Genomic DNA, 22,405 nt, shown 5'->3' on the forward strand with positions numbered 1-22,405 from the left:
CTATTACTACTATTACTACTATTACTACTATTACTACCACCACCATCTTCTCCTCTTCCTCCTCCTTCTTCTTCTCCTCCGCCTCCTAATACTAATGCTACTAATAGCACCGTAATCTCCCCACGCACTGTCGATCAGAGTATGGAAACAGCATGATTTAGGTAATGGACGGAAATTCATCAGCTGCTCTTAGAAGCATTATATTCATACTTGAAGAACCAAGTACAAAAGGAAATAGCAACTCGTTATCAAGATTCAGTGATATCGCATTTCTTGAGACTCCATGGATGTACGGCTGGAATGATGATTGTGAAGGCCCGAGTGCTCGAAAAGTTCCTTGAAATGTAAATACGGTTGAAATGTAAAGTGGTTGAAATGTAACATGGATTGAAACGTGAAGTTGAGTGAAATTTCACCTCGCTTGACACCACTCATTCCTTGGGTCATTGCTTGAAAAGTGAAGTTTCCTTGAGACAAAGTAGATCTTAATCTATTTCTCATATCATATCCAGAGTCATACAGTTTGTTGGACATGTAGTTTGGAAAGTAGGCTGAATTGTTGCTTGGTCTACTTGAATTATCGCATGAAATGTTTGAAATGTCGCTTGAAACGTCGCTCGAAACGTAAAGTTGTTGAAATGTAACATCACCGAAACGTAACATGAGTGAAACATCACCCGCCTTACGGAAGCCAGCCCTACATCTACTCAAGACCAAGACTCCAAATCTCAAACAGATTTCATGGTCACCCTATAATCATACCATACAAAAGCCAGTCTAAGGTATCTTGCAGTCAATCCAACTCTTTCATTTCATTAAATAAAGACCATGAGTTCTCATCGCATGTCGTGTTCATCAATCCAGTCAGTAAAAAAAAACAATCCACATCAAATTCAGTCGTCTCCAAAGAATTAAAACCAAACATTTTGCTCTTCGCACATATGGATATATGCAAAATTAGAAGGGAATCAGAAGTCACAAACTGTCAAGCCAAATTTGGGGGTGGGGGTCTCAGAGTAAAGGAAAAAGGAAATCGCCAATTATACGGTGGAAAGTTGGTCTTACTCCCTCACCGGCTTCCCCGATCTATGCATGTATATCTCTACCAGGTTGGCATTGAACTTGGTGGTTGGGTGGGTTGGTTGGTTTGGTGCGCTGGATTGGTGCGTGCGCACGCTTGTCAATGTTTGCTTGGTGGTGTGGTGGTGCCGCCAGCAGTCGTTTAGGCCTTGTTCTGCACGTTCTTGGACATGGCACGGATCTGGTGACCGTACTTGTAGAGCAGGAAGGGCATGGGAGCCATGATGGTGGCCAGGATACCGACCAGGGTGAGCACCCAGTGAGGAGTCATGTGCTGGTACATCGGGATCGAGGCGGGCTGCAGGGCACCCGAGATGACATAACGACTGAAGGTCATGAAGCCAAGAGCGGAACCGGCGTAGACGGTGTACACGAAGACGATGTACAGGTACGTCGCCGTGAAGATGGTGACCAGGGAGTATCCGAACACGAAAGTCGCGATGATCGGAGACCAGATGCTGATGTCGGACTGGGAGATGCGTTAGGTAAGATCAGACAGTAAAAACAGGGACAACTTACGTAACAGGTCCAGCCCATCCAGAACAAGGAGATCGGCATCAAGAAAGAACCACCCACCATGGCCCAGTACAGGGAAACCTCAGCCTGCAGAGCGGTACCGTTGGTCGCAGCCTTGACCGCCGCCTTCTTGGTCCAGCCGTAGATCAGCGGAATGAGCATAATGGCAACAGCATCACCCGCCAGCATGGCCACCCAGATGATGAAGGTGAGCGAGTTGGAGATGCCGTAAGTCTGCGTGAAGATGAAGGGGAAACCGTTTAGGAAGGTGAACAGGACAATGTAGAGCAGGATCAGGTAGAAGGAGAAGAGCAGGACGATGGGTTCCGTCAGAGTCATCTGGAATGGGCGGTAGACGTTGACGATGAGACGGCTGCCCAGCGAGCTGGTGGAAGCAGACTCGTCGACTTGGTAGCGGGAGTCGCCGGTGGCAGCCCGCAGGTGCTTGGCCCTCCAGGACAACAAGGTGGGACCGTAGGTCTCAGGCTGGAACAGAGCGACGAAGACGAGCACAGCACCAGCAATGATGAGAGAGATCCAGTCAGTCCAGTTGGACTTGTCGGCAGGGATGTAGGCACCGATGATGGGACCCAGAATGGGACCGGAGTACGAGGCCATGGTCACGAACGGCAAGCTGAAGGTGACATCGAGAGGACCCCAGATATCACCCACGGTACCACCACCGACAGTCAAGGGGGCAGCGCCAAAGAAACCCTGGATGAAGCGGAAGACGATGGCAGCACCATAGTTGGGAGCCAAGGCCTTAGCCAGGATGAACAGCATGAAGATAATCAGGGTGATGAAGTAGACTGAGTTGCGACCAAAAGTTTCCGAGAAGGGTCCGGCGAACAGGGAGCCCACACCCACCCCAATGAGATACATTCCTGCGACGATTAGTCTCAACCCCTGCATTAGTGGAAAGGGGTCAACTTACCGGTGACCATGGTACCGGCGATTTCACCGACATGGTACTTCTCGTTGAAGGCAGCGGAAATAGGAGCATCGATGGTACCCGGGATACTGACAGCCAAGGCGATGAGACAGACCGTTGCGGTACAGAACCACTTCCTGGCACGCGTCCAGTTCTGCGGGTTCAGGGGATCGCCTTCCTTCCAGCCCACGACATAGGTGACGGAGCCATCTCGCTCAGAGGGGCGCGAGAGTTCAACACCAGGAATGAGCACCGTCTCCTTCTCGTCCGGAGTGGAGGAGCCGGAGGATGAGCCACCGTCGGGTTGGGTGTGGGCTCTGGTCACGTCCTCCCTCGCGGCAGCTCGCAAATCGATATATTGACGGAGGGTAGCCATTGTGTCGTCAAGGCACTCTCTGAGTGGAGTGGGATACTATCAGATAGTAATCGGAGATGAACAATGAGGATGATGAGAGTGGTATGATTGAAATGCTCTGGTCAGACATATTGAGAGGAGAGAAGCAGTCACTGGCAAGCAAATATATACAGGATCGAACACCCCTGTGCTTGGTAACCTGGTGATATGTAAAGTGACCGAGACGGATTGATAGAGTTGGGAATAGTGATTTGGGCTGATCGTACATAGGAGAGTAGGTGATAGATGGGAAGATCAGCCGGGAACGGGATTGAGATGCATTGAAAGCCGGCCAGTGACAGTGAGGTGAAATGCCCGATTGCTGCAACGTCGGAGTCTCCGTCGGACTCTCGGACACTTTTGGAGGGGCCATTGAGGGAGTCATGATTGGTGGAAAGAGGTGACTCAGCTGGACATAAATCAGCTGGATGACAAACTGAGAATGTGTCCTGCGCTTTTCCTCATTCGGCCAGAGACGGGCCAATTCATGCCCGATTGTCGCCGCGAATTTCTACTTTATCTCGTGATGGTTGCCCTGTCGCGCGCCTGCGTGTTCCCACTAGTCCTGAGTATCCTGACTCTGGGCCTGGGCAGACTGACTGCGATCCCCGACATGGAGTTGACTTGGGTTTGAGGAGTATCTGCGACACAGGAGTGGTGTCAGGACAGAATCATTCGAAATGGTGAACCATGCGCATCATCTATATAAGCCCTAACTCAAGGGTAAGACGATGCATTCCTCAACACTAACACCAACAACAATATCTACACACAGTAAGGTGAATTCTGAGGCGGGCGGCAACCATCATCCCACGGACCAGACCCTTACACATCAAACCATTATCATTTTAAGCGACATCACCTCCATTTAGCCGACACCATGTCGTCCGAGATTGTCCACGTCCCCCTCAACGCCTTGGACCATCTTCACCGGCCCAACTACGTCAAACTGTGCTACTACCTGCCCCTTCAGCCCGGAGCCAAACCGATCGATGTGTTCGAGGACCTGGGCAAGGGCCTGCACAAGACGTTTGTGCAGGTGCCGTGGCTGGGAGGCAAAGTGTTCCGGCAGTCACCCGACGCGGCGGGCTACCTACCAGGGCAGCGAGAACTGCGCTACAAGCCAGCGGCGGCGGCGCCCGTGGACGGGCCGCTGCCGCACCAGCTGCGGTTCAACGAGCTCGAGTCGGACTACACGTTCGCGGAGCTGCGCGAGGAAGGGTTCCCCAGCGACGCGTACGACGACCAGGAGTTGCTGTCGGTGCCGATCGAGGGCAACCTGGACACGGGGTGCGACGTGTTCGTAGCGCAGGCCAACTTCATCCCGGACGGTTGCGTGCTGTGCATGTCGACGTGCCACGCAGCCATCGACGGCACGGCGATGGTGACGGTCATGAAGCTGTGGGCGGACAACTGCCGCAGCCTGTACGACGCCAACGAGCCCGTCGAGCCGTTCCCCGCCGAGAGCTCCGACCGCACGCTGCTCGACAAGCTCTGGATCCCACCCAAGGGCGGTGCCTCGCTGCAGGACGCCGACGCCTGGACCCGCGGGCTCGTCGGCCTCCGCCCCAGCGAGGGCTCGACCACCCCCATCGACTTCCAGAACTGGTTCGGCAACGACCACCCCAACCCGCCGCGTCTCATGAAGAACCGCACCTTCTACATGTCCGCCGCCAACATGACCGCCCTGCAGAAGGAATGCGAGGAAGCCACCTCCGAAGAGGGCGCGAACACCGGTCCCCTCTCCGGCAACGACGTCGTGACCGCGCTGATGTGGCGCAGTCTGGTGCGTGCGCGCGCCGCCGCGGCGGACGACACGCTGGATGAAGAGTCCGTGCTCGAGTCCGCCATCGACGGCCGCATGGAGTTCTCGCAGTCCGTGCCGCCCAGCTACCTGGGCAACATCACCTTCTACAACCAGTCGGCCATCCCCGTCGCCGACCTGCTCGACCCGGCCGTGCCGCTGGGCCGCGTGGCGCGCGCCATCCGCGCCGGCGCCGGCCGCGTCAACAGCGCCAGCTTGCACCACGCCTACGCCCTCATCAAGGGCGTCGCCGACTACGCCCAGCTCAAGCCCCGCTTCCGCCGCACCGCCGGCGCCGACATGCTCATCTCCAACCTGCTGCTCTTCCCCGTCGACGAGATCCGCTTCGGCACCCAAAAGTTCGGCAATGAAGGCCGCGCTGAGGCGGTCCGCTGCTTCAACGGGCCCTTCAACCACGTCGCTCGCATCTCCTTCATCCTGCCCCGCCGCAGTAAGGGCGGTATCGAGTTGGCTATGAACCTCTTCGAGGAGGAGATGGATTGTCTGCTTGAGGACGACGAGTTCAACCGGTTCTGCTTGGAGCTATAGATGGAATTTCGAATGGGATAGTTGGCTATACCTTTTGGGGCTTTTGTAATTAGACTTCTCTTCTTTTGTTTCGTGGTTTTCTACGCTGTTCTGGATGATGACTTTGATTTGTGTATCTAATTGGTATTGATTAGCTTAATTCTCCATTATTTATTTCTTTCACAATCTATGCGGATGAGATGCCAAGCAGTACCTGTATGCGAAATTTAGATTATCCGCGCGGGTTTACCTGTACGAACTTACCACTCCCAAGATAGCCCGACCACAGGTCACTCGCTGGGCAGAGTGTAGCCGACTCCCCGCAAAACCTCCACCGGCCCAATCTCCAACCAGCGGGCCAACATTTCCTCCCGATCCAACCACACCGACCCCACCATCCCCGCCCCGTTCACCGCGACATCCAAATTCCGATCCTTAGACCGGGGGATCACCATGATCCAATCCTTAATCAGAATGACATTATGCGCGATGCACTCTCCATCGCCTCCCAATGCGGTGTGCATCTCTTCTAACAGAGACACATACGCATCATGCAAAAACTTAGAATAAGCCAGGTCCCGAAACTTAGAGGCGGACAGCGAAACTCTAAAATGAGCAAAGGGGATGTCTTCTGCTCGAGGGTGGAGAATACTGGGGAGAATAGGTTGCTTCGGCGCGCCATCGCCATTCTCGAATCTGCTTCTCTCCGTAGGCAGCTCAACGACATGGTCGATATCCTCGTCACTGCAAGGGATGATATGCATGTGCTTATGCTGTCTACTTGCGCCGGCGGTGCGGCCGCAATTGAACATGGCGAAGTAAGGCCGATCGTCGCCCAGAGCGCAGAGCACGGCGCGGGCGGCTTCGAGGTCAGCTTGATCTAGAGGCTCGTGCTGGCGACGGTACGAGTCCTGCGTGAGGAGAAGAAATTGCGGCCGGAAGACGCAGTAGGCGTTCGGGACGAGGATATGGGTGGTGTGGATGGTGGCGATGATGAGGTCGGGCGTGGGGCAGGCGAGGTCACTGCCGGGTCCAAAAGTAGCTGGTTTGGAGGACGGGGTTGGTGGTTTGTTTCCATCGTTGCTGGATGTAGCTTTCTCGTCTGAGACTTGGAGACCCTGGCCGGATTGAGGCTTGTTGGCGAGTGATTGATTGATATGGAACTCGAACTGGGCTAGAGATTAGATCTGTGGATGGGAGAGGGGGGTTATGGATTGCATACTTGAAAATTGTCAACCGTGAGGCGCACAACTTTGGAGGGTGCGTAGACCACTAGGCCGCGGCGGACTAGAGCATCGAATTCCGATAAGGCTGTGGCGTTTGTGAGGATTGCGAGGGTGCGTTTGGCGCTAGACGACGGAGGTAAGGGGGACATCATAGAACTGCTTGCAATTTCTGTGATTTATACGTCGATGTGAAGAGCTCGAAGGCACGACCAGGACATTAACCGAGAGAAGGTTAGCAAGCAGCAAGGGGGTTGGAATGCGATGGAGGCTGGAGGGGCCCATAACGCATGGATCGACGCCATGCGGGCGGTGGCGCCCGTCTCGGGTCCCGACTTCGGTCCTTAACCGGGTGAACGGTCGGGACGCTTGGACTGCGTACTGAGGCCGATAGCTCTATTTGAGCATGCCATGCCCGCAACGTGTCAGTCCGCTGCGTATGAATGATTCTCACGATGGACAGTCACGACGATGTGAGGTTTTCACAAGCGATGGTATACAAATAGGTCAAAAGATAAGTTCTGGGTATGAGATACGCATGCAGACTAAGGTGAATATAGAAATGAATGAAGGGAAACGTTGAAGACTATAAGGAGATGACGCAATGGCCTGATTATTGCCATTGCCTAGTGAAGTCAAAAGATCTAAAAGCATTTGCAATACTTTGGAGCCCAGTCGGGGACGAAGTGTCTGATATGAAGCCAGCCGTGAGATGCAGAGCAAGTGTCGACAAGTGCAGCATCATGGATGCTTATTTCCTGGCAGAATCCAAAGCAAAGCGGTCAGCACTGACCCCTGGGCTCACCGCCGGGGTTGGAACGGGATTCAGACGGCAGATCGACCAGGCTTGGCAGCCCGGGTTTGGAATTGCTCTCTCTCGTTGAACACCGGTCATCGCCAACTCAACAGGAATTATTGACTTCGGATTTCTACCTAGTAGACTCGGCAACATGCGATCGGATTCTTCTCTCTGTCAGAGGTTGAGCCTCGAACCTGCAACTTGCTCGGTCGGGATTAGCAGGAATTGCGACTCTTTCTCCATCAACGATGAGCCATACTTAAGCACTCGCTCCAGTAGTTCATCTCAAAAACGCCGAAGAACCAAGCACAGACTGGATGCAACATGATCCGGTCACCCACTCTCGACCACGCATCCCCTTACACCTCCACCATGAGTCTCATGGATGAGGGGGATAGCATCAGCAGCGATCTCCCTCCCAGTCGCAAGACCCGCGACAGCTGCGACGCCTGCGCCAAATCCAAAGTGCGCTGCGGCAAACAGCATCCACGATGCGATCGATGTGTTGCGCGCAACAAACCATGCAACTATGGCTTCATCCGACCACGAGGGCGACGACGTCTCTCGCAAATCCCTCCGGGGGGCAACCTCACTCCCGTCACGGACACTCAAAACAGCTCGCCCGACCGGGCCGACCCCAACAACAACAATAACAACAACAACTTCCAACACATCGACCTCTTCAACACCCTGGGTTACAACGACCTCGAGGCCATCGCAGAGAAGCTGAACGATTTCTCCGCGACCGACCGACTCCTCGCGAACCCATCCACCAGCACGGGCCACAATGACTTCCAACTCATCGACGACTGGCAGACGATGGATCAAGAGCTCCAGCGGCTCCTCGACATTACCACGCCACAGCCCACCCCAGTCCTGGAAGTCACGCAGAACAGCTCGCAATCCAGCCTTCAAACAGGGCTCTCCTCCCTGTCGACCTCCTCCCCATCCTCCACCTCCTCCCCATCACCCAGCATCTCCTCCCTTCACGGCCAATCCTGCATCACCCTCACCTTCAATACCCTGCAAGCCCTGCACCCGCCCTCGGACAAGTGCGTGCTCAACTCCAACCCACCAATACCGCGCAGCCTAGACGCCGTGCTCCACCTCAACCAAAAAGCCATGAGCAACCTCTCCCTGGTGATTGGCTGCCCCTGCTCGCTGGACTTCAGCTTCGCCCCGCTCATCGCGCAAGCCATCTCCAAGATCCTGATCTGGTACCAAGCGATCCTGGACGGCTGTGAATCGATTCCGGAGATGGGCTTCATGCAGCAGACGCCCACGCGCGTGCGCGTCCTCCCCATCAAGATCGGCCAGTTCGAGCTCAGCGAAGGCGACCATCGGCGCATCGTCGCGCAGATGGTCATGAACGACCTTGACAAGGTGCGCGCCCTGGTCGAGAGCTTCACGCAATCGTACTGTCGGCGCGAGGCCTCGCCCAGTGATGGTGATCAGTCGATGTGCTTCATTCTGGAGTCGATGCTGAGGCGCCGCATGAACGATACCCTTGGCTCTGCGGTGTTGAAAATGACGGATCAACCTTGAGTTATGGAGTGGGATTATTCTTTCTGGGCGGGGAATGTGTTTCTATGGGGTTCGGGGATACTGTGTATATGGAGTTGGAGTTGGAGTTCTGGAGTTTTGGGGGCGAAGTTTCGTTTTGCTTTATTATTCCCTATGATGATGATTTTTGATGAGCAATAGCTTTGGTATTTTTTTGCAACCGGGTGGGTGGTGCGGGGTTGAAGGGGAGATCCATGGTATGAGACTATATGAGGACTAGAGAAGCGCAGCAATGTTCTTACTTAGAAATTGGCGATTGGGTGTATAGTATCTATGTCAATGAGGACTTGTCTCTAACCCTTCAATCTGCATAAGCAATTTTTTTGTAGTCTATTTGTAGCATTGACGCGTAGACCTGCAGTGAAAGCCGGTGCCTGATTACTTGTTGTTTTCTTGAGACATACATTGTGGTCTATTACTATACTACCACGACCTCTGTTTGGATCGTGTCCCCAGATTCTTGCATCTAATCAGCAAAAGAGATTAATGTGGATGCTTAATTGTAACTTGTGGATATTAGCTTGATCGTCTCTAAAGGTGTAGTCTATGCGTTTAATCGCTTACTGGCCTACCCTGCTTATACATACCCCGAGTACGGATCACATGTAGACCAAACTCAAGTCCGGCATGACTTCGGGACACTATGACAGATATATTATCTAAGTGCTGCTTACAATCATCATGACTATGAATCAGCATAAGCTGTCAAGTACTGGGTCTCTCAGTCAAAGACAAGCCAAAGAGCCTTCGGTTTCTATCTTGTAAATTATTTCCTAGTTGAGGAGCTGCAGTCACGTACTTCTGTCAAGTGTACGTGTATGGAATCTTGTCGTTGAAGAAGTTACTTTTGGAGTGCGTGAATGGTTTTTAGGTAGGTAATGCGGTGCGTCATCCAACGGCTGCAGGACTCTCCGCTTCCCATCGCTGGGATTCCGCCTGAACCCCGGCCGGGTCTGCCCGGATTGTCCTCAGAGTTACCATTTCAGACTAGGGTGGCTGACCTAATGAGGTTATGCGCTGCAGAGTCCACAGTATCCCGAGTTGTATGTATCTACTACCTACAGTGTCCGAGCGACATCATCAGAAAGCGTGATCGAGCGGGAAATTGTCGTTATGGATGCTTAACTCCGCACCATTTACTTCTTTAAGCGGAGATAAGAGAAACAGTGAGTCCAAACCTCTGGTCTGGACTGCTGGCTGCCACAGTCCGGAGATCGGAATTTCGTCGGAGAATTTCTGACCCTGATCCTCCTTGAAGACTGAGGCTACGAGCTTCTGACTTGCATTAGCGTGGGCTGAGACCCACTGCCAGGTGGTTTACTTGTTTACCACTACCAAAGGAAGCAAAAACAAGGAATCAGGAATGAGGGTTTATCAGATAGGAAAACGTGGTATTATCATTATTAACAACCAAGACCAGAAATCTATGAACAAACAGGAACGCCAAGCCAAGCCATTACCAACAAAGGAATCGTAGAGTCACACCGTCAAGGAGGTACACAACATGCGGTCGACGACGGGGGTCTGCTGGAGGAAGCCCGTCTGGAACTTGATGGGGGAGCTGTCGGCGACAGGGGCGTGCAGCGCCCACAGACGGCGGGTGAAGTCCTGGCGGGTCTGACGGATCATCTCATCGATGTTGTAGCTCCAGATCTTGGAGGAGCGGGAGTCGATCTCGTGGCAGATCTGGGCGGGGTCGCGCGAGTGCTGCCACTCGTACATCTCGCCGACGAAGCGCGAGGTCTGCATGAGCCACTGCGTGCGGTCGAGGCGGATGTGGTCGTAGGTAGCCAACGCCGCGGAGAGCAGCCCGCTGAGGGAGTGCGGCGACGACGCCCGCGACGCCTGCGAGTGCACCGCCTGCAGTAGCTCGACCAGCGCCGCCGCGTCCTCCATGCCCATACCCGCTCCGGCCCCGTGGTGCGGCGCCGACGCGTGCGCCGCATCGCCCGCCAGGCACACCCGCCCGTTGACATACGTCGGCGCCGGGTTGGCCGCCATGTCGAAAATCGCCCACCGGTGCAGCGTCTCCGGCAGCAGGTCGATGATCCCCCGCGTGAACGGCGTGAAGTGCTCGAACGCCTTCACCGCCTCCTGCTTCGTCGCCATCGCCGTCAGCTTCTCCCCCGTCCACTCCTCCTCGTCGTGCACGAACGCCACCACGTTCAACAGAAGCCCGCTGGCCACGGGGAAGGTGAGCATGTGCGCTCCCGGGCCCATGTACATGTGGCGGTTGTAGGCCCGCTCGTGGCCAAGGAGTGGCAGCGCCTTCTCCATCGGCACCAGTCCCCGGAACGCGTACTTGTGGGTGTAGCCCGCGTAGGCGGCGGGGTGGTCGTCGCCCAGCACGATGCGGCGCACCTTGGAGTGAATCCCATCGCAGCCGATGACTGTTTGTAGAATATTAGCGGTCGGTTGTTTAAACTGGGTACAACGGGATAACTAACCGAGATCGGTCTGCGCGGTGGTTCCGTCCTGGAAGCGCATCAACAGCTTCTTGTCGTCGCCGCGGTCCTCAACCGCCACCAGGCTCTTGCGAAACTTGACCTTGTTCGCGGGGATGAGGTTCAACATCTCGTTCAGGAATTCCGCCCGGTGGCAGCCCTCGAACCCGCGCTCGCCCACGTACATCTTGTAGATGGGCTCGTCCAGGTCGCCCTCCTCGCGGTTGCCTGAGTTGGACCAGGTGAACCAGTCGGTGGTGTTCTGCACGGCCACCTTCTTGAAGGCCGCGTGGATGGCCGGGTCGAGCACCTTCATCGCGGACTCCGCGTTGGGCGTGAAGCCAATGCCGGCGCCAACTTCGCTGAAGCAGTTGCTGCGCTCGTAGATGGTGACGTTGATGTCGCGGGCGAGAAGGCCGATGGCGAGGGCCGCGCCGACGATACCGCCGCCAACGATGGCGACGTCGAGGACTTCGTTCTGGTTGGAGTGAGACATTGTGGTAAATGTGGTTGTGGAGGTGAATTTAGATGTAGATGTAGATTAGAGTGTGGAGTGAGAGCTAATGGAGAAGCTTGGTGGCTTAGTGGTGATGGTGGAGCGAGCTGGTGAGGCTGGTTGGATTGGATTGCTGTTCTGGGACATGGTGAAGATCTGGATCTCCAAATTCATTATATACCAGGGATGAGATTGAGGTCAACGGAATGTTGCACACCGATCTGAGTGAGACGTGAAGCCCGAAATGCTGTTCACGAGATCCCAGATTCCAGATTCCGGTTCAGCAGTTGGCGACGGAATTTCGTGGAGAACCCGATCTATGGCCAAGTCCGTAGGCTCAGGCCTATCGCACCATGAGCAGCTCAGCGTCCAGGGAACAACTAGCGCTGTTCTCTGCAGAATAACACTGCTTACGATGGCTGCGGAGCGGCTTGGCCTCGGTGTCGAAAAACGTGCGTGCTTCAGGCTAGTAGGGTTCTCTCCCCCCAACGCGAGCCCCCGCGGGTTTGAGCTTCAATCCCGTACCCAATGAGCGGGCCCGGAAACCACCGCGGGTTTCGCGCCCTCGTGGCCTCATCGTTACTGTGTTGAGTGCTTAGTTGTGGGCCCGCACGCTACGGCACCAGCGGGGTTGACTCTGACTCTGGAGTCACGATTAATTCCGTTCTGTGGCCTGGAATTCCATCCCATACTCAATTCCATCACGAACTCCACAATGAAATCCGCCCGCCCTTTCTTTCCCCAGTCCCCCCGCTTGACCTTGATTTTAGGAAGACGTCGATCGGAATGCCGGTGGTGGACTAATGCCTAGCAAAGATTCTAGTGCAGTGCTCTCTTCAGGATCTCCTCGTAGAAGTTACTCGCTATGCTATCATAATTATTCCCTATATGGTAGGGTCGGATTCGTCCAGCCAGTGGGTGAGGGCTATACCAGGGCCATGTCGATTCATGGCACTTCAAACGATCATCGCTTGTAGATCGATCTGAGTGATCTTGCAGTCTATTTTTCCTTTGGGATAGTGAACCTGACGATCCCGGATTTCGCGGTGTCTGTCAATCCCTTCAGCTGTCAGCATCCAGCCCTAGCCACGTGGTGGTCACCTGACCATGTAGGATAAGGCTTGCTCTGTGGCTTGCCTCATCATCACGAGCCAGCTACATTGATTGCTTTTGGGTCAATTCTTCAGACAAAGAGTTTATTTCTAGGTTCTGAATGGCGAACGTCAACCAAGAGCGCCTCACTCACTAAGCATCATAGTGGCAGCCCTAGGTATGCACCCCATATTCTGTGTATACACTATCTTCTTTATATCAGAACATCTAGGTATAACCTCAAGGCCAAATACAATCACTATCCCGGCAGAGCAGCCCTTACAAACTACTAGACCAGATGACACCCTTGAGCACGGAACCCTCCCTCCTAATCCATAACTCAACTCAGTCCCCATCACTAGTCTCAAACTCAAAGCTTAGCCTCTTCGCAGAACTACGGAGTCACATTCAGTCTAGTCACAGCACCAGTCCTTTAAACTTAGCCCCGACATAAGCCTCAAGGGCCGTGTCTACGGTCCGAACTAAACCCGCCGACATCCCGGCTGGAAAGCTCGGTCCGTAAAGATCGACACCACTATGGTTCTATGCTGCGGACGAGGAGTCAGATCTTCAGGCTACTTTCATCTTTGCTAGTAGCCTAAAGTAAGCAGGGCAACTGAGCTTGTTATACGGCGCCCCGATCCCATCCATTGCATCCTCATAGGTGGAAGTACCATGTCAGAGGTTACGCAGTATGGAACCCACGCCAACCCCAGCACCAGTGCAAACAGCATCACAACACCCAGCTCCACGATCTTCACAAACAAACCACTGACCAACCAACCCTAAACCCGGGCAGACCACGAGTCCACGAGTCATTAATGTAATTAATCTTGACCGCTACATACAGACCGCTATCCCGCGATCCTCCAGATCCCACACAAGGCTAGCTACGAGCACCTATAACAGTAAACCCCAGGCCATCCCCCGACAGAGCCTGAGCTACCACCGACTTGAGAAGGGCATCCACCCTTCTTATCTGCCAGCAACCGGGATTGAATCCGGATTTCAAAGCAAATTCATGTCTGTGTCCATCCATCCATCCTTCCCCAACCCCGTTCCACGCTCAAGACTGGCCCAAATCAGCCCTCCAAAGAGTATTGACAGCGTAGATCAACGGGGTTGGATTCGGATTTCGAGTCCTGTTGAACCCTTTTCCTCCCTGGACCAATAATATGGTAAACACAGGGGGGAGTAGCACTGCAGTGCAAAGTGCAGCCTACGTACACTACTTGCTCGAGTCGTCACGGGGTTCAACTTCTTCTTCTACTGCATGGTAGACACTCCAGACTGGGCAGACAAAGTAGTCAGATGCAGGAGTACACCGGGATTCAGTCAATCCCATTCAATCCAATCCCACTCGCATGCCTACTACACATCTTACCTTACCTCAACCCCTAAGGTAGCTAGCCAGCCTTCAGGGATAGACAGCACATCAACTGAAAACTTAAACAAACCCACCATCATCAGAAGAATACTTGTACATACACAGCCCAACCCCAAACGAACAAACCACACAAAACCTTCGCAAACAGTGAATAACCATAAGAGCCATACCCCAAAAATCCGATCCCTGACAAATCTATAAAAACCAACCCAAATCCGCTGCGCTGACCCCGGAATCCGGACTTCAATCCCACCCCACGAATCCCGAATCCCGGTCAATCCGGTCGCTGAGCCCGGGCACGCCCACACCCACGCCCACCACCCCCATAACAGAAATCCAGTTCTGTGCCCGTCTGGCTCGGAGTCCATTTCCATGGACTGCTCCTTTTGGTGCGTTCTCACTCTGGTTTACTCTCGCGGGGATTGTTGGGTCCTGCTTTTGGGGAGTAAGATTGCGGTGTTTGGTTCGGCGAGGGGTTAAATACCCCCTGTGGGATCCTTTTCTTCGTCTTGGGATTTGGTTGTGTGCGGTTTGTGTTCGTTTTGACAATCTGATACAGCTGGGTGATGGCTGTGTTTGGTGGCGGAAGTCCGCTGCTAGTTGAATTCCGTTCGGATTTTTGGAGCGCAGAGAGAGAGGGAGAGATTGCTGGTGGAATGGCATCATGATCATCTGGTGTTCTTTCGCTGCGTCGGATTTGCACGGTGGATCGGGGTTCGTGTTGAGATAAGTGCCCCTTACTGCTGCTGCTACTGCTATTTCCAAGGGCTGATAGTGCTACCCACAGAAGAATCTAGCACGAAGATGCGACTTGAAATTGTGAATGGGTTCAATGTCCGGCATGCGCTCATCGTCATCAAAAAGGAAACCAGCATAAACATACATGCACAATGATCTAGCGCCATCATGGCTTAGCTGGCGCGGTCATGAAACACAACAGCAAAAAAAAAAAAAAAAAAGGCTTCGACAATAAACGCCAACGCTCCAGCCACCCACCCATCACACCATCGAGAAGGATTCTCTGTTCTTCTTGTTCGGTTCTATTCTGCCCGACTACCCACAATCCCATTCAGTATGGTGGATCATATCGACCCACCTAATACCTGTTGAAGCTTCTCCCCCAGACTGTTGACCCACGTGAGGTTCCGCAGGGTGTGAAAGACCTCCTGGAGCTTGGCACAGATGGCTCCGTCGCGGTCTCTGTATGTGTTGCAGATGTCAACGCAGAGACTCAGCGGAATATGTGTGAAGGGGTGGATCTGGTCAAGGTTAGTCTGTCGGTCTCGTTGCCCACCGCAGAACTGCGCTGAGATTCTTACCTTGAAGGAGTTGACTTTGTTTAAAATATTGGCTAAATGGACCATCTCCTGCGCTTCCAACAACGCAGCGTGGCCATAGTCTAAGAACAGCGACATGTCGTCTTCTGGGATGGGTTCATATGGTGTGAGACTGAGAGTGTGGTAGAGGTACAGTGCGGTCGTCGACGCGAGGATGCGCGTGAAAAGAAACATGGGATCACTGTTCTCAGTGAACTTGGGGGTATTGAAAGAGAGGATATTAATTCGTTGACTGATGGTGTTGTGGATCCATTTGTGACGGTCATGAAAGTTGGAAGAGTCATGTGTGAAGGTGTTTTCGAGTCTGGTTTGGTAGTGGTGGATGACAGCGCGACCGCACACCGTCGTTGTCATGATACATTCGGCAAAGGGGGAGGTGAGGCGCGGCCCGCCCGAGGTGATGGCAGTGGACAAGAACTCCATCTCCACGGGCTGGCCGCTCTGAAACTCCGCTTCGGGCGCGGGAAGACGTGTGGATATCTGATCGCAGGATGTCAGTCGATGTGGTCGGGAAGCCCAAAGAAGGAACGCACCAGGTGCTCGATCAGCGTCAATGGTCGGCCATCGCGCATGCTGAGAAATCGGTCCAAGCAGTACGCCATCCAGAACATGCGCCGTCGCTCCTCAACCATGACCCAGTCATCACAAGCGGCAAGTTTGGGCGACGTTGGAGCGTCAATTTCATACAGTCGCATTCGTTGCACGAGCCGAAATGCATACCCCGCCCGAAGCCACCCTCGTTCATCGTACGATGTGATGGACTCATGCATCACCAGCAGGATGCACGCTTGCAGATTCTCAATCTCAATGGTGTCGATCACATTGTCCCCCAGCATCTGCAGATCTATCCGAGATCGTGCTTCGTGGTATAGTGTGCTGGCTACGTGCTGCAGCTGTCCAGAAAACGAGGCTGCCAAAGTCCACATGGTATATTGCAGGGCAGTCTTGGCCTCGCTCTTGACCCGCTGACGACTCCATTCCATATACCGGCCCTGGTGGAGAATGGGGGCGAACACATGCACCCGATCGAAGTATAATTGGTCGCTATCGTTGACTCGTCAGCAAGGGAGATCATTCACGTACAACCCCTGTCCTTCTCATATCTCCGCAGACGGTCGGACATGAGCTAGCGATGTAACAGGGCACAGAAAGACTCACAGTTCTTCACGCATCCACATAGGAACTTCCGTGACAGACATTAGCAGTTGCGACTCCGAGGGCGGCGAATCCAGCAACGGATCGATCCCATCCGGCGGCAGGAAAGGGATCTTATCCATCTTGATGTTATCCAAGGGGGCCTGCACCTTGTAGACGCTGTGAAGAACGGGTTCCTGCAGGAACAATCCATGCTCCTTGCCTAGGAGAAGACGCTCCTCGAGCGCTGCTGCTGCACGGTCAGACTCTGCGGATATCCAACCTATGTTCACCGAGAGGGACGCTGTCAATCCGGTGAAACATACCCATGCGCTGCTGCAGTTGCTTTAGATGCCCCCGCTTGGGGCCTCGCTCAGATCGGGTGGCGGTAAAATGGCAGATAACCCCCGTTGCGGTGCAGACACCACAGCTTGGGGTGCGTCGATCACACCGCAACTTCCGACGACGACACTCCTCGCAGGCCGACCCGGGGCTCTGTCGGGATCTCCGAAGGATGGGGGATTTCTGCTGTTGAAGATCGGGAGGGGACTGCGATGCCGACTCGGGCAGCAGTTGAGGGGACGTTGAGGGCTCCCAACTCATCTTGGGATACAATGATGAAGGTGACGACAACAATGATGACAACCACGACTGAACAAATATCACAACACCAAGAGTATCGTGTGATGATACAGTGACGATTCACCTTGACGATCCGATCAAAACGTGGTGGATGGATCTTCTTTAATGAGGGAGAGGAAGCCCCATCGACGACGCAAATAAGCCGGACCCCGATCAGGGTTGTCACTCTATCGGACTCAGTGATAGAAGGTTTGAAGGGTCTGGGGGTGTGGAAAAATTAATAATGATTAATGGACAGAGCGAGGGGAAGAAGTGTTTGGTCTGTCCGAATGAGGAAATGCCACTTAGCTTAGATAATCTCGTATAGACGGGGAGATTGTTGAGACTGCCCGTCCAGCATTAGCTGCATGAATCCGTCCATCACTCTCCGGCATGAAGGATTCGCCGTTGCTTTTCGCCTCAATGCTCTGTCATGGGGGCCAAAAAAATGCCCCCCTCCCCCCTCCCCGGGCTCAGATTCTGGTTGGTATCTCTTTCTTTCTCCTTTTCTCTTCTCGGTTTTGTGAATACCATACTGCCATTGTCGTGATTTCTTAGGACTCCCGCTCGGTCTGCCTTTTGTTCGGCGATTGCACAGCAGTTTCAAGATGGCTGCTCATTCGGCGTTCTACTTTATATAGTTCTTGGAAGCGCCGCAGGTCTGGCTGACGAGTACTTGCATCGACGGGGCCCGAATTCCGCTCAGAGTCCGAATCCCGTCCCGTAGGGAATCAATCGACTTCACTCGATCAACATACGCTCTTTAGCGGCAAAGGAGGACCAAGACTGGCTCCGCTATGAGCATCGTGGTGGCAGATGAGGCACCTAAGGCCGTAGAGCATGGGCAAGAGATGCTTATCCCAACTCCCATCCCTCATCCATGTGAATAACACAATCATAATGGATTCTCCGGACTTTCTCTCTACAGTGCAATCAATCCGAAGAGCCGCTTTTGTCGTGCGAAGGCTTATCGGCAGACATCCACACCCACACTTCCTTTCACACTCCAACAGCGAGGCTTAGACCACATGCGCTAATAATCCCAGTCGAAGGGCAACGTGGTAGCCATGGGATCATGCCAGATCATACTGCGATTTGTGCGAGTTGTTCACAAATTGATCCCTGCGACCCAGCAAAGAACAATGCCTCCTCCCCTCCTCACGCTACAGCGAAGATCGGGACCACAGTCCTCTCCGTGCCCGCCCATGCTAGGGGAGCACACTAATCTAAACATCACAAAGCGACAAACGACTTCTTCACAACCAAATTCAACCCACCACTTATCGCGACCAATTTTCACGCTCGGATTGATTCCCTGCCGGGATGCAATTTGATTTGGTGGTGGCGACATCACACCTTTTGGCAGCTTTTGTTTCGGACATTTGACGGAGCTGGCGCTTTTTGGAATTTTTGTGGGCAGGCACCTCTGCAAGACTAGGTATAGCACTACACCCGAGAAAAATACCCGGTTTGGTCGTCAAAAAAGAAAATATAAAATTTCGCCCTGAGACTTTCTAGATAAGGACCCCAGATGATCTTGCACCAAACTCAAGAAAGAATGGTTGGGAGGAAAGCGCTCCTCCAGACTCCAGTCTCCAGGGCTCCTCCTCCACCTTCCTCCTCGAGCACTTCTCGCGTGGTGAGTATATCTTTTCTTCTTTTTTGTTTTTTTTGTTTTCTTTCTTTTTTCTTTCTCTTTCTATCTGCCACTAATCTGGGCTTGCACGTCAAAGCTGCAGCGAAGATGTCCTCCTCTGGTCTAGAATGAGTAAAATCTACTGTCGGGGACGCCGGCAGTCAGTAGCCACATGGTGCGTCTCCACTGGCTTGGGCTATCAGCCTATGGCCCCATATCGTCGATTTCCCACGCTTTCCGTCTTTATTCTTAATCTGCTTCTTTTTTAACGCACACATGGCTGACGAGGACTATTGGGATGAATGATCTTTCTGGGGGGGGGGCAGAAGTACCGATCCAGCGCTTGAGACTGGTCCACCATTGGGGATCGGCAGAAGAGGCTTCCTTATCCCGCTTAACCTGCCTTTGCCCCTCAACCTTCCTCCCGTGGCTTTTCCCCCGTTGTTTGGACGGTGTTGTCATTGTCCCCAAATTCGAGCCTCCCCGGCTCGAAACGCCTGAATTCAGGGTCTGTGCAGGCCAGGATCGGTGGGAGCGGGGATCGCCGAATCACTAACTTGGATGGTGCTGGCCTGGCGACACCAGAATTAGACTCCACTTGATGAATCCTGCAAGATGATTGGGACGTCAATGGCAGCCTGCAGGATGCGACCTAGTGGGTTCTGATTAAGATTCCTTGTTTTGATCTTGGGAGGAATTTCCCGTCTGCATCATGTTGGAGAGCCGCTTGCTGCTGTGTTGTTGCGTTAATCAATTGTCTGAGTCCAAACTGTGCGGGGAGTGGGGGACTTGTCCGTCCGCTCGGTGAGCAAGCAGTGACAGTATTGTCTTGGTCCACCCCGGTATTTGGGTGTTTGCTGCTCAACTGATGCCCCTTGTTCGAGCTGATCGGGTAGAGACCCTGAAAGCTAAAGACCCTTTTCAATTTGCCAAGCGAGCCGCTCGGTAAACTGTTTTGAACATTTGCGTGCTGGCTTGCTTCTTGGGAAAGGCTTGACAGAAGGACAAAGTGGTATGGTATCTCTTGACAGGCGTGACGCCAAGCGGGAAGGACTCATGCGCCAAGATCAGCGTCGTCGAACAAATCACGGACGATGCGATGGCTCCGTCCGCTTTCCACCTTCCCTCTTCTTCTTGTGCTTCTCCCTCCCCGGTGGCCGGGAACCGATCTCCCGGCGGGCCGGTCTGGTCGTCCGTTCCAATTATTTGTGCCACTAACCAACTCACTAGCTGACACCGTTGCAGTGTCGCAGCGCAGGGGGCTGATTTCTCCGCCCTCTGAGAGCGAGGGCATTTCGCGGTTTGGATGGAGGGGCCCAAATCGTGCCCATAAGTGGCGTCTTGTCTGTTTCTCCTACGACGGTTGCGATGCAGTGCACTTACATTCGACACAAGGGAGTTACGGTGAAGGTTGTTGAGGGTTTAGGGCTACATGTCAGCGTAGCACCACTCACTACTACCTCTCAGCTGCAGATTACAATACCGTTGCAGATTACGAGGCATATACACGGTTTGCTGAAAGTTTGCAAATTACGAGGATATGGTAAGGCACAATCTCCCATTTCGGTAACCGGGCACCCCGACTAGGTAGGTACACGAACTCGATAATGCGCGGTCATATGAAGCGATAAGCTAATGATTCCGCGAAGGCAAAGTTGCCATTCATCCCATCCCCTAGCTCGAAGCAGGTTAATACACGATCTTGGCGCCAGCCTTGGCGAATGCAGCAATCGTTGCGGCTTTGTGCACGTCTCCGTGGAGTCTCGGTGGCTTGGAGGCTTGGAAGGGCCGGGCCTCCTGGCGCCTCCCGCTCGTTCAACTCGTACGGAAGTTGCCCGAATGGAAAATAGGCGCGTATGTTCGGACATGAGACCACTGTTCACCCACACAGTTTTTATGTACCGGAATGCTGAAAAGCGCTGTTGACGGGAGTTCAAGGCCGTGTGGACTGGATGAGGTGTGCTTCTCTGAATCTGACCCCCTCATTGTCGGAAATAGATGTCCAGGCCAAGTCTGCACGGTATCGGTCCCGAAGAAACACATGCTGATCCACCTCATGGCCCCATTCGCTGGGCCGGTCATAGCTCAGCTTGATATGGCTGATGATAGGCTGTCCGCGCGTGACTCCATTAATAGCGCATCCACCCATTTTGGTACGCGGTGTGGAGCTGCCAAAAACGGCCGGTCGACTACCGGTGGACTGCTGGGCTAACAGCAACATCCCACGTGAACCAGGCTCATAGCTTATCCGGCAAATGAGGCTCCTCAAAGGATGGAACGCACCTCGGTAACCAATTCTCAGAACATCAAAAGACTGTACACCGATTGCGCGTTAGTGCTTACTGGGCGGGGCTGTGTTGGCGTACGTAACCCAAGGCATCCTAGTATGTGGCTTGCTTCTATAGGCTAGTCCACAAATGTCACGCTCACATACTATAGAGCTGCACCTGCTATAGATCACGACTGAAAGCAGGCCTGTCATGTCTAGAAAGACTGGAATGTTCTACGTCCAGGGCGAGCAAGGTCTTGTCAGCACAGACAGGCATGTTATGTGCTGATATGGCCTGTATAACACGACAGTCCAGCCACTCACGCCAGGTGGTCGAGAATATCGATCGGCACTTAAGCTTTGCTGCAGATTCGCTAGAGTGGCGGCTCAAACTGTCACGTTAAGAGGCGCTTCCTGGCTACGAATTTGTTTCCTCGCCAGACGAGTTTCGAATCCGCCCGGGACCAGAAGGCTTGCGCTCTGTGGCATTTACTGGTATACACTTCCTTCCTGTGAGTGCGGACTAGTCTTAGTCTTGTCGGAAAGTGGGTCATCCGGTAAATATTGTCCAAAAGGGCCTACCTTAGTACGAGTACGTATTGTCGGGACTGACCGACAAGATTGGTTGACGGCCAGGCCAGGCTATCTCAGCTTCAAGTTTGGGCGGGTAAATAACCCGGGTAAATTTCAAGATGTCCAGCTGGTTTGTTCAACTACAAGCTATCCTTCCGTGCAGTGTTAGAGATCTTTCGCGTGAGAAGAGAGGCACATTCCTATCAACTTACCGAGATCAATGTTGCGTTCGCCAAATCTCGCGTGTCCAGGTCAATAAGAGGCTGCCGGCCATCATTGGGGCAAATCCAAGCCACCATGAGACTAATCTACGCGCGTTTCTCACTAGCCTCGAAGGTTAATCTGGAGCTTTAATCTAGCCGCAAACCCAAGATAATTAAACTCGCCGTTGATCCCGTCACTATTCGTCGTTGGACCAGCTCGACCCTGTGGTGGATCAGTCGCGAAAGTTTAACAAGCGCCGTTGACAAATAGACTCGAGGAGCATTAGTAAGATCAGACGAAAGTAGGCCCTTATCTGGATTCATTCAAACTGAACCGGCGCCGAAGGCTGTGTGTGCCCGCGGAACAATGTTTGC

At 53.4% G+C, this 22,405-nt stretch overlaps 7 protein-coding genes across 7 annotated transcripts; 2 read left to right on the plus strand and 5 right to left on the minus strand.

Annotated features, from left to right (window-relative positions):
• Window positions 1–729: 729 nt before the first annotated feature.
• On the minus strand, window positions 730–3,161 carry BO97DRAFT_447418 (MFS general substrate transporter). Its single transcript, XM_025698778.1, has 3 exons — window positions 2,531–3,161; window positions 1,600–2,480; window positions 730–1,549 (listed from the first exon to the last, which is right to left on the minus strand). Exons 1-3 carry the CDS (start codon window positions 2,901–2,903, stop codon window positions 1,223–1,225), a joined length of 1,581 nt encoding a protein of 526 aa, XP_025545778.1. The 5' UTR covers window positions 2,904–3,161; the 3' UTR covers window positions 730–1,222.
• A 319-nt stretch (window positions 3,162–3,480) lies between these two features.
• Window positions 3,481–5,443, plus strand: BO97DRAFT_409521 (uncharacterized protein). Its single transcript, XM_025696082.1, has one exon. The coding sequence runs from the start codon at window positions 3,802–3,804 to the stop codon at window positions 5,272–5,274; it is 1,473 nt and encodes a 490-aa protein (XP_025545779.1). The 5' UTR covers window positions 3,481–3,801; the 3' UTR covers window positions 5,275–5,443.
• A 100-nt stretch (window positions 5,444–5,543) lies between these two features.
• On the minus strand, window positions 5,544–6,770 carry BO97DRAFT_447420 (putative phosphorylase; the record flags this gene model as incomplete). The annotated part of the gene is made up of 2 exons (XM_025698779.1): window positions 6,476–6,770; window positions 5,544–6,422 (listed from the first exon to the last, which is right to left on the minus strand). The coding sequence occupies exons 1-2, from the start codon at window positions 6,629–6,631 to the stop codon at window positions 5,544–5,546; spliced, it is 1,035 nt and encodes a 344-aa protein (XP_025545780.1). The 5' UTR covers window positions 6,632–6,770.
• Window positions 6,771–7,379: 609 nt separating this feature from the next.
• BO97DRAFT_409522 (uncharacterized protein) lies at window positions 7,380–8,897 on the plus strand. The gene has a single exon (XM_025696083.1). The coding sequence runs from the start codon at window positions 7,600–7,602 to the stop codon at window positions 8,818–8,820; it is 1,221 nt and encodes a 406-aa protein (XP_025545781.1). The 5' UTR covers window positions 7,380–7,599; the 3' UTR covers window positions 8,821–8,897.
• Window positions 8,898–10,317: 1,420 nt separating this feature from the next.
• BO97DRAFT_474164 (FAD/NAD(P)-binding domain-containing protein) lies at window positions 10,318–12,043 on the minus strand (the record flags this gene model as incomplete). The annotated part of the gene is made up of 2 exons (XM_025700297.1): window positions 11,286–12,043; window positions 10,318–11,228 (listed from the first exon to the last, which is right to left on the minus strand). The coding sequence occupies exons 1-2, from the start codon at window positions 11,776–11,778 to the stop codon at window positions 10,318–10,320; spliced, it is 1,404 nt and encodes a 467-aa protein (XP_025545782.1). The 5' UTR covers window positions 11,779–12,043.
• Window positions 12,044–12,971: 928 nt separating this feature from the next.
• Window positions 12,972–13,327, minus strand: BO97DRAFT_22474 (uncharacterized protein). The gene has a single exon (XM_025690675.1). It carries the CDS (start codon window positions 13,224–13,226, stop codon window positions 13,017–13,019), a length of 210 nt encoding a protein of 69 aa, XP_025545783.1. The 5' UTR covers window positions 13,227–13,327; the 3' UTR covers window positions 12,972–13,016.
• A 2,012-nt stretch (window positions 13,328–15,339) lies between these two features.
• Window positions 15,340–17,331, minus strand: BO97DRAFT_358383 (fungal specific transcription factor domain-containing protein; the record flags this gene model as incomplete). Its single annotated transcript, XM_025692255.1, has 5 exons — window positions 15,340–15,516; window positions 15,577–16,074; window positions 16,128–16,638; window positions 16,753–16,943; window positions 17,032–17,331. The coding sequence occupies 5 exons, from the start codon at window positions 17,329–17,331 to the stop codon at window positions 15,340–15,342; spliced, it is 1,677 nt and encodes a 558-aa protein (XP_025545784.1).
• Between the last annotated feature and the right edge of the window lie 5,074 nt (window positions 17,332–22,405).

This window comes from Aspergillus homomorphus (genome assembly GCF_003184865.1).
Source record: "Aspergillus homomorphus CBS 101889 unplaced genomic scaffold BO97scaffold_102, whole genome shotgun sequence".
Lineage (NCBI taxonomy): Eukaryota > Fungi > Ascomycota > Eurotiomycetes > Eurotiales > Aspergillaceae > Aspergillus > Aspergillus homomorphus.

Bases quoted from the DNA above. Each gene is read 5' to 3' on its own strand.
- BO97DRAFT_447418 (XM_025698778.1), bottom strand. From the start codon at position 2,903: ATGGCTACCCTCCGTCAATATATCGATTTGCGAGCTGCCGCGAGGGAG. The intron at 2,481-2,530 runs GTAAGTTGACCC...TAATCGTCGCAG, and splicing joins CGCCGGTACCATGGTCACCG to GAATGTATCTCATTGGGGTG. The intron at 1,550-1,599 runs GTAAGTTGTCCC...CGCATCTCCCAG, and splicing joins GGATGGGCTGGACCTGTTAC to TCCGACATCAGCATCTGGTC.
- BO97DRAFT_409521 (XM_025696082.1), top strand. From the start codon at position 3,802: ATGTCGTCCGAGATTGTCCACGTCCCCCTCAACGCCTTGGACCATCTT.
- BO97DRAFT_409522 (XM_025696083.1), top strand. From the start codon at position 7,600: ATGATCCGGTCACCCACTCTCGACCACGCATCCCCTTACACCTCCACC.
- BO97DRAFT_22474 (XM_025690675.1), bottom strand. From the start codon at position 13,226: ATGGGGACTGAGTTGAGTTATGGATTAGGAGGGAGGGTTCCGTGCTCA.